Genomic DNA, 10841 nt, shown 5'->3' with positions numbered 1-10841 from the left:
TATGTGCAGTGACAAAATATCATCCTCCCCACCTCTGAACGCAGGCAAGTTATGTTCGTAGAGACGTTCGACCAAGCCGGATGCATCGTGGTGGATTCAAACCCCTAAACTCCATGGTAGTGGGCAGGTACTGCGCCAGCCAAGCAACTTTCACAACCGTTATTTCTCAATCCAAACCAATCACTAATGTTCAAGACTGAAAGGGGTTTGGTATCTACAATCAGTGAAATGTTGTTGTGACATGCTCCGTAGACTGTGCTAACAATAAATATATAAAACAGTAAGAGATAATACTGGGTGTAAAATACAGCCATTCAAGTCAAGGTCAAATATAAAGACATAAAAAGTAGTAGCCCTTGTGAGGGAAGAAGAATAGAACCCGCACACTCACATGCTCCACAATGAATTGTAATGACAACCGAGACAGAAATGGAGCACGTGAGTCACTCACGTGCTCCATTTCTGTCTCGGACCCACACTCATGGTGAGTGTGGGTTCTATTCTTATTCCTGATCATATCTTAACCCAGCACCCTGACAAGTCATGTGTGTAGGCTATTCTATCAGCTTTGTATGGAATTAAAGCTGCCTTATATGTACTGTATGTATAGCCAAACTGTGAACCTAGCATCTGTTTAAATAACATGCTATCTAAAATACATCCTTAACAACAAATTTCAAATGGAAGTCCACGGCCAAATACATATCAATTCAGGTGGTTTAATAACTGTCCTCTCACCTTGCAGTGAGATGACAAATATGACAGACATGCTTACAGGAACTGCGGCCATTTCATAACATGTCAGTGACATTTTGTCTCTCAAATTTGAGGATGAGATGTTATAGCTGTTTATGTCACATATTGATTCAATTTCAGTGAAGCCCTATGACATTAGACTATAAGTACTTCTATCAATCTTAGCTGCCTGGTCCAACCTCAAATGGGTACATGTACTGCAACAGCAGACCTTTACGTAACTTCATCCCCTTTTATTTGAGCAACTGTATCCTTCACACCGTCACGCTTTAGTTTAAGGACAAGCAATCTTGAAATACCATCTCTCTCTTTTTTGTCTGTGCTTTGATTCATGCTGACACAACTGACGCACAGTCTAATCCTGGCCAAAAGGTCATAACAGAAAAGCATTGTATCAAGTTATCTGATTAATAAAGGTCAGCTTTGGTGTCAGTCAGTCAGTCAGTCAGTCAGTCAGTCAGTCGTGTGGAAGCATTTGATGAAGCAAATGAATATTCAGTGCGCAATGAAATTGCTCAGATGCATCATGTCAATCATTACATTTCTGCTACTGTGTATTCTGGAAGTTAGAAGCATATTTGCTTTTGTCTGAGAGAATATCTGGGAATCCGAAATGTCTGTGCTCCAAACGATTCATCTGTTTGAGAACAAAACAAGGCACACCTCATTCCTTTTATGCCATTGACCCATCTATGACTTAGTGGTTTGCCTCCGGAACCATGAATCTCACCAGAAACCCTCCTGTCTAGTTTCTTGTCTCTATCCAATGGAAGAATCTGACAGTTTTGCTCAAAATCTAAAGTAAGATTAAACTTTTAACATGCCTGGGGTGGTTAGAACATTTTGTTTGTCTTCATTTCCAGACTTCTGAGAGTATTGTGAGTATTATGACTTAGTGGCAGACATATATGAATCTGACAACATAAGGAGGCTATGACGAATGAGGTATTTGGAAAAAAGATTTGTATTTATTGATAAAGCGAGGTTTATGACTTAAAAAACATACCTTATGCTTTCACATAGAAAGTGATGCATTCTTGTAATGGTTTGAAAAATTTAAGAACCATACAGTGGATATTTGTGGCATAAAATGTCACATTTCCCTTTATGTCCAAATAACCCCACTGAGCAGGTGAATAATTCTCACATAAATGGCAAAAGGGAGCATTTGGAGCAGCCAGTCATGATTTCAGAAATGGCTTGGAACACATGCACACAATAGTGCAAAACATTCAATATCATTCTCATACAGTACATTTATCACCAGCAGAAAGAATAAATAGACAATGCAAAAGTGGAATAAACAAAATATAAAAGTTACCGCTCATATACAAATGAGTTGCTCCATACCGCTCTAAATGCAGATGCACTGTCAGATTCCCCTCTTTTCTTTTCGGAATAATTTTAAATGGTTGATCTTTCCCCCCTTCTAAAGTGCATCAAAGGAAAATTACTTGAATATCATTTTGTAAACCTCTCATTTAAAATTCCTTGATTAGCCTTAGATGCCTGAATTCCCTGTAATCTTGGCAAGTTAATAAATAGAAAAGAAAACCCTCAACTACGATTTCCAGATAAAGTGTTCAAGCATTAAGATTGACCAATGCTACATTCACTTGTTCAGTTTGCTTGTTTTTTGTTATTTTTTTAAGCTCAGAAATCACTGTACTTTTTACCGCACACAATTCATAGTCATGCAAGTAATTTTCCTTTTCAGTATGCTGTTACAGCCCTGATACTTCTGACAACCTTCCAGTTACAGGCTTCTCTTCACCCTGATTTCCAAGGGTAAAGAGGAAGAGGATGGCAGAGGGATTGATTGATAGTAGGCAGAAAGGTGGGGAGGGTTGTCTGGCATGACCTTCACATTCTGCAGACATGGTAGCTTTGTCCCAGGAAAACAGAGCCCTTCTGAATTATAGAGAACAGAGAGAAATACTATGTACAGGCCAGGTTTCTCCATTCTCATTCGGCAGTCTATACAGTATGTACAACGACTAAACCCGCTGCTGTTTTGCACTCTCAGTTGGCACGAGCGACACGTGTTTCCGAGCCAATGTAGTTGAGCATTGTCTGCACGAGCTCTGGAAGGTCATAGTCGTGTTTCCAGCCCCAGTCGTTCCGTGCATTCACGTCATCAAAGTTCATTGGCCAACTGTCAGCTGGAAAGGAAAGAAGACGGAGTGTGTGTTATTTAGCAGTCATACTCAGCCGTTTCAATTTCTTGGCAGGTGAGATGCTAAATTAAACCCAGGCAAGACTGAGGACATGTGATGTACACATTAGTCACAGAGACAAGCACTGTACCTTTAAGTTACACAACACAAGTTTCTAACATTAAGCAGCCGTTCATGGGCTGGCATACAAATAAAATATAACTAGGTAGGCTTACCGATGGCCTGTCGGACGTGGTCAATGTCATAGCTGACCTCCAGGTCAGGCAGCTGCTTCTGGACCTCCTGTGCTAGTTCCTCGGGGGTAAAGCTCATGGCATTGATGTTGTAGGTCCGCATGGTGAGCGTGTCTGCCGGTGCCTCCAGTACCTCCAGAGTGGCACGTAGGCAGTCATCGATGTACATCATGGGCAGCCGCGTGTCTGGCTTCAGGTTGCACTCAAACTTGCCTGTTTTGACCGCATCGTGGAAAATCTGGACAGCATAGTCTGGAGGAAGAGATGAACACACGGTAAAGTTATTTTCAAGAAATATAGCCACAATACCACAAAACTGAGACATAATACATTTGAAACATTCTCCTGTGTATTTAAAAATGCTGTATTTAATCATTAAAACTGCGTTTAATCATTAAGACAGTAACAAAAGTCGTGAAAAGTCAGTGATTCAACTGTGTTGTTCTGTATGTCATGCAGTACAATAGGTTACAAGATCCACTAAGTTCACCAAACTACATACATGCACAAGTAATGCTGGGGGATGACAGGAAAGATGGGGTTGTTTTTAAGGAGGGGGTAACATACGGCCGTTATCCTGTACCAGATGTACAGTACCACAAGTGTTATCAGCTGACCTAAAAATAAACCACTGGTCATAACAACTCTCTGGAATTAGTCGGTTACATAACTAACTTGTGACACGACAGGAGGGGGTACAGGAATAGACAGATAAATGAAAATTGAGAACATGTGTCCGAATGTAACGCTCAAGAGAACCATGTTGTGAGAGTTTGCTCATCTCTCACCTGTTGTGCCACCACCAGGCGTGGAGTCAGCAGAAATGATTCCAGGGTAACGGAGACAGCGGAAATCCAGGCCGTAGCGATGGTGGTAGTACTGTGGAACAAAAATAAAACATGACACTTTTGATCAGATTACAACAAGCTTAAGTGTCTATTAACCCATCATGACCTGAGGCCGATTCTAAAAATGTCTTCTACATCCTAACCTATGTTGTAATATCAGTGGTACTCAAACTTTGACAAGGATCCCCAAAATGATATGTATTTGGCTGCGGACCTACCATCTCAAAATATTTAGTTCCAGGGGCAGGGACCCCCAGAAGCAAAGATTTGAGTTAAAAATGTTTGCTTTAAAAATATATATATTCAAAGATTTGCAAAACTTTTCACGATTTCTCAAAAATAGCAGATCTACAAGCTCATAGTACTGAAGCACAAAGTGACGCGCTATGAGCTTGTATATCTGCTATTTTTGAAAAATGGTGACACACACACATATAGCTAAAATCTAAAATGACACATGCGTTCACGGTTTTAATGGGCGAACATGATTAGTCTTGGGTATCCAAAACAGCATGTCATACCGCCAAACGGTAATCGAGAAGTGCTCCGACAGCTTACCTCGCCCATCAGCTCGGCATGGACTTTGGAGACCCCATAAATGGTGCGAGGCCTCTGCACACAGAGGTCTGGAGTGGGGTTGCGTGGAGAAGTGGGCCCAAACGCCCCAATTGTGCTAGGGACAAACAGACGCAAGCCGTGTTCTGCCGCAATGTCCAGGATGTTATGAAGCCCTGGAATGATGAGACAAAGAGACCCGGTCGTTAGGGCATTGCACTTCACCAACACTCATTGAATTGAAAAGCAGCAATGTCCCTCTCACTCAATGTTAACCTGACTAAGGTTGTTAATGTTGAATCCTTGGGGATCCTAAGAGGATTAAACTAGTTCAACTTGGACTCACGCTGACAGAGGCATATCAGCCTCACCATCAGTACTGAGTACAGCTCTGTCGTGAACTAACTAGGATGTTTTTACAAGCCTGACACTAACTTGAACTATTCGGTTCCTCTGGAAGACCATGAGTCAAGACCTTAAAGTGATGTTGAACTCTGGCAGAACCTTGTGTTGTACAGTATTGATACAAGTCCAAATATTGTCCATTATCTTGTTTGTTGTACCTGTGCTCCATGAGCGAAAAAACTGAAATAGTGATTCCATTCACTTTTATGGCGAAATAGATAACTAATTATAAATATATAAATATAACTTTGAGCAGATTAATGAATGTGAACACAGCGGATTCTGCTGCTATATGAAATAATTTGTCCCGGGAAAGTTCGCCCTTGACGGAAGTTATCTAGAAAAATTGATAGGTCACCAATATTGGTGTAATGCAACCACTGCCACCAAGAAAATTAAGTACTAGGACTTCAAGTTAAATACTGCTGTGGACTTTACTAACAGATGCAGGCATCTTTCCAGACCCCAGAATCTAAGCGACAAGAGAATGCCAATAAAGTAGACAGTGAGATGAATAGACAGTTAGGTGTAACTCACCAGTGATGTTGACAGCCCGAGCCAGAGGAACGTTTGCCTCACCAACAGCACTGAGGAGAGCGCTGTAGTGAACCAGCCACGTGATGCGGTTGTTCACCACGATCTCTCTCAGATTCTTGTAGTCAAGGATGTCAGAGTAGATGAACGGGCCTAACAGGGGCAGAGATAGAGTATTCGAACATATTTTAGATATGTAGAAATCTGACCTTATTTTACATGTATGACATTAATATTACATACTTCAGATAGGCAAAGTTAATATGGGACATTACATCTCTTTTGAAATATATTTTCAAATGCTTGAATTGACAATGCAGCACATCAATTATAGTTTAAGATTGCTGTCTGTTACTAGCCGGGGGCTTTTAACAGCTACATTTATCAACTCTTGACTCTTTATTACCAGTCACTGGCAATACAGTCGTCATACATTATGAATCGATTTGATCAATGACCCTGTTCAAGAGAACACATTGCCTTTCATTGTGTATTTGGGGTAGAGAAATCAATACCTAATCAAAACTATTCCTCATTTTATAAATACACATAGTCATGTGAAAGAGGAAATGGACCGTTTGTCCTATTTGGGGCATATGATGCAGTTGTAACACATTTACACATTTCAGCAAACTGTACATTATGGGCCAATATCAGAACTCCTGATAGTCAATGACCATGTGCTCATTCTGGAAGTTCCTCTCATGATCTGAACGTTTATCTCTAGAAGGAAATCAGTGCTTTACTAGAGTTAGGGCTTAATATCATGATATGGCATGAGTGTTGTTAGTCTTGTTATCACTTGTTTAATAATAATAATTGTCAAAAATGTTCAAAAATAGCGAAAATAGTTGGGGAGAGGTGTTTGGTCAAACAATATTGTGATATTTGATTTTGTCCATATCACCCAGCCCTGCCTATAGAGAAAAGAAAACCTGCCAAACACTTGTGTCCTACATGTTTTTGCCCTTGCATAAATATAAAGTCTGTCATTTCAGTGCATCATGTGTTGGGAAACTAACACTGATCAGACCCAGGCTTTAGAATGGGCCAGATTTACTCACCACTGTGGAAGACATTGCTTGGGGGCTTCCTGATATCAGACAGAATGACGTTGTCGTTTCCGAACCTCTTCCTGTAAGGCAGGAAAGACAACATTAAAACAAATGAAGAGGCTAATGTAATCATTTCTATCCAAAGCCTGCATCTTACAGCATGCCAACCATTCCGGAACATTTCTAAAACAGTATGTGTCAGAAATGTTCGTATAATGTGCCAACTGGCAGCTTTTTAACACTATAGCTTGTGTGACGCAAAACATACTCTCCTCCACACCATGAGAAGCTCTTACCTCAACAATTGGGCAAGTCCCACTCCCAGCTGTCCAAGGCCGCCTGCAATGAATTGAAATAGATCTCATTAGTAGGCAATCCACACATTGATATCATCACCTAAGGGTTGTCAGTACTTGTTTCCATGGAGATGTCAGTGGAGTTACTTCAGTGTTAGTCTGGGAGGCATAGAGACACACGGGGACTACAAATTTCACGCCCACTTTTGAGACAGCGCCGCTACTCGAGGTCCGTTAGAACGATGAACTGCAGCTGCCAATGCATTCCCTATGAGAGGATATGAGAGTTAGCCTACTTTTAAAATTATCCTGCATTAACTGAAGACGATATTGATTTAAATAGAAATATGTTTCCAAATGTATGGAGTGTCTTTGTCAACATATCTTCTTGTTTTCTTAATAGTTGATGTGTTTCACATTTAATTTGCCACTTTAACGAGTTACCCATAATGCTAACACAGCAGAGGGTAGACAGCAGACGGGCATTTCAGTGACATCACTGTCTTTACGAGCGCCGACCAGTGGCGTACCCACTGTAGAGGCAGGAGAGGCGGTCGCCTGCCCAACTAAGATCTCGCCTCCCCTAAAAAAAAAAATAACCCGAAAGTGTGTCATTGCGTGCTTAATGTCCTCAAAGTCACGCATCCAACAAGCTTTGAACTGAGCAGATTGGACCTTCTGTTCCAGAGATAATGACCAAAACCTATTGAAAACGGCCACTTTCGCCAGTTTTCTGGGTATTGAAAACCTCAAGGGATGCGTCCGTGACGTATATACCATGCGACCACTTAAACTCTGGATCTCCGATGCTAGCGGTTTTGACATACTGATGGAGTATATTATAGTATATTGTGGGTAGTATATCGAGATGAAAGATATGGGACATTAAAAAGGACAAATTAAACAAATGGGACAGATTATTAGAACACAAAAAAAATCGCTACAGCCTCAGTAGTTAACCAGTGAAATGACGGTATTTTACAATGCCTCTCATAGAGATTGCATTGAGAGCTGCAGTTCATCGTTCTAACGGACCCCGAGTGTCAAATGTGGGCGTGGATTTGTAGGCCTTCCGCTTCCGGCCGTGTGTCTCTATTGCGTCGGAGCTTGGACAGCAGGGTCGCGGCCACTGCGTTGTGATTCAAATCAACAGCCAAAGAAGAAAAGGGGGCGGGATCCACATGCACTGGGTGTTGCATCTAAATAGGATCGACGGGAAGCAATTTCCCCTTGAGAAATTGCGGCCACCATTGTTGTGTACTGCTGTTTGCCTCTCGTCCTCTAGTAGACGAGTTGCACAGCTCTCAGACCGGTAAGAGGCGTGTCCGCTCAGATTCTGAGCGTAAGTTACATCCCGCCCACAAATACCAGGGCTCTGGCCCAGAAGTTCCTCGCCGAGCTGGCGAAAACTTCTGGGAACTCAGATTACTTCAGTGTAGGAGCCATGTGAGAAAGGTCACAACACCAAACGCCTACATCTCCTTGTTGTTGTTGTTGTTGTAGTTATTTTAAACCAGTGGTTCCCAACTTTTATATGTCAAGGACCCCTAAATTAATTTGGCCGCAGAACACCATCAGAAAATATTTTGTGCCAGGGAACCCCATACAAGATTTGTGTAGTTTAAAAAATATTCCACATTTTTCATCTTTTTAAATAACTGATCTACAAGCGCGATGTGAGCTTGCAGGTCGGCTATTTTCAAATAGCCGAAAGTGGTTAAACTGATTTTGATGCTATAACATTTTTTTGCTGCGCCATTTTAGAATCACTGTTTTAAACTGTCATCCATAGATGCTTTCTTTACCAGCCCCATTATAAATGCAGCTTATGTTTACATCTCTGTTGAGCACATTCTGACCAGCTAATGTTTCTATACAATTCTTCACCAAAGCCAAAAGGCATGTTATAAATGACAATGTCAATAATCACAGTCATAAATATTGATATGTTGTTCTGGCTGGTGTACTTTAACCAATTTCAACCTGCCGTCCCTATTTTGGGCAGGTCATTATAGGCAAAAATCTGGGGAAATATTAAATAATAGCAACAAAAAATATATAAAACACAGGCTATTTTCAATCATATTGATGTACAACAGGGGTGGGCAGCATTTATTTCCAGAGGGCCATACTGACTTCGATAAAATGAGTCAAGGGCCACACATTGTACAATTGAATTTAAACATACTTGAAACAGATAGCGCTGAATGATGTTAAAACTGCATGAATTTGGTAGACATGCCAGACTACTTTAGAATAAGGTCCTTGCTTTCACAACAAGAATGTTCATCAACAAAATGTTGATCTTTCTCTTTCTTTTTGTATCATTCTGGTGTACTCTGTACGAGATTACAATGAAAAGATTACATAAAACAATCCACGTCAATGCCATATCTCACTCATCTTATCTGATATGCACCACTCCATAGGTCACTGATAAAACACATTGCATTCACATTGAATTCATTATATATGGACTCGGCAGACTGTTTCACTGTTACAGTACATTATAAACATAAAACATTTGAGTACATACGGATGGAGGAATGCAGGTATGTACTCAAATGGCAAATATTAATTACTATTAATTGGAGTGAAATTAATTTGTCTCAAAACCAGTAACATATGGCAGCCTTTTAAAATGTAGATTTTTTTTTTGGGAGGGGGGGCAGTTATTTTTTTTTAATGACTTGGCGGGCCGGATTGAAATGGTCAAAGGGCCGGGTCCGGCCCCCGGGCCGTATGTTGCCCATGTGTGATCTACAAGCTCACAGTATTTTTGCGCGACACCATCAGATAAAGTATTTTAAATATGGCTGAAGAGGTTAATTTCACATGCAGATGTTGCTTACCGGTGATGAGCACCTTGGGGTGGTCTGTCTCTGAGAAGGACACAGAGTGGAACCTGGCATCGGATCCGGTCACCTGTCGTGGGGAGAAGCTTATGTTGCGTATGGCCACCGTGAGAGGCTGGCACCCACACCCTGGGGAGGTCAGGAGGGCCTGCTTGGCCACCTTGCTGAGGTTTCTGATGACAGGCATACTGTTACCTTTGGGGGAAAAAAAGAAGTTGATAGCCAGGTCAATGATAAGTTATATTGATTTATTAGACCTAATGAAGTGCTTTAAGATGCAACTAAAATAAGCATTTCATGCAATGAAAAAAAATTGAGTGAATTATATGGTTCTGTGTAGATATTTTACATAAGCATGCTGCTGTTCCTGTTTATTTTATCAGGAAGAGGATCTTGAAGCTGTGAGTGCGACTATAACAAAAAGAGTTCACTGCCATCACCTGGTGGGTTTCTTTCAATGCACCAGTTTCAAAGATAAGACTAGTAGCTAGTTGTGTAATTATGCAGGCATCTTTCCAAACCACAGAACAAGCACCAAGAAAGTCTACTGCAGAAAGTAACATGCTACCTAACTGGTCCGCCAAGAGCTTATACAGTACTGCAAATCCAGAATATGTAAGTAGGCTGCGCTCTAATTCTTCTTATGCAGCGATAATTTAATGCTGAAATAAATAAATAAATACTACTATCTACATTCGATGGAAATTGTGTCTAATGCAAAGACGGAAGTCATTCGTATAGGCTAATAGCTATGTGTTACTATGCAGACACAAATTAACTATAAACTATATATTTATTTAAACAAGCTTAGTGCTTTTATGAGTTATCCAGTTTAGTAGACCTTGTATTGTGAATTGTACTTCCATGTACTGTTTCTCATGTCTTTCTAAATAAAGCACATCAATCAATCAATCAATCAATCAACAGAGCGCGATCGATGCAAAGCATCGTTTTGAACTGTGCCACTAATTGCGCATAATAATGAACCATTAACCTAATTGATTAGTTGCTAGTATTAAGCCGGCCCCTTCGGTAACGTAGGCCTACTAATTTGATAAGGCTCAATTTAAGCCAAGTTGGCCAACTTACCGAAAGCCAGGGGAGCTTCCAAAAAAAGGAAGGATAAC

The 10841-nt window shown here is 40.8% G+C and overlaps 1 protein-coding gene across 1 annotated transcript; it reads right to left on the bottom strand.

Moving 5' to 3' along the window:
* Positions 1-1702: 1702 nt before the first annotated feature.
* On the bottom strand, positions 1703-9901 carry tdh (L-threonine dehydrogenase; the record flags this gene model as incomplete). The annotated part of the gene is made up of 8 exons (XM_080453202.1): positions 1703-2918; positions 3149-3418; positions 3955-4045; positions 4573-4745; positions 5512-5661; positions 6573-6643; positions 6860-6902; positions 9712-9901. 8 exons carry the CDS (start codon positions 9899-9901, stop codon positions 2779-2781), a joined length of 1128 nt encoding a protein of 375 aa, XP_080309328.1. The 3' UTR covers positions 1703-2778.
* Between the last annotated feature and the right edge of the window lie 940 nt (positions 9902-10841).

The sequence above is a fragment of the Gymnoscopelus braueri genome (genome assembly GCF_963280865.1).
Source record: "Gymnoscopelus braueri genome assembly, chromosome: 16".
Classification (NCBI taxonomy): Eukaryota; Metazoa; Chordata; class Actinopteri; order Myctophiformes; family Myctophidae; genus Gymnoscopelus; species Gymnoscopelus braueri.
This window is presented reverse-complemented; position numbering and strand designations above follow the sequence as displayed.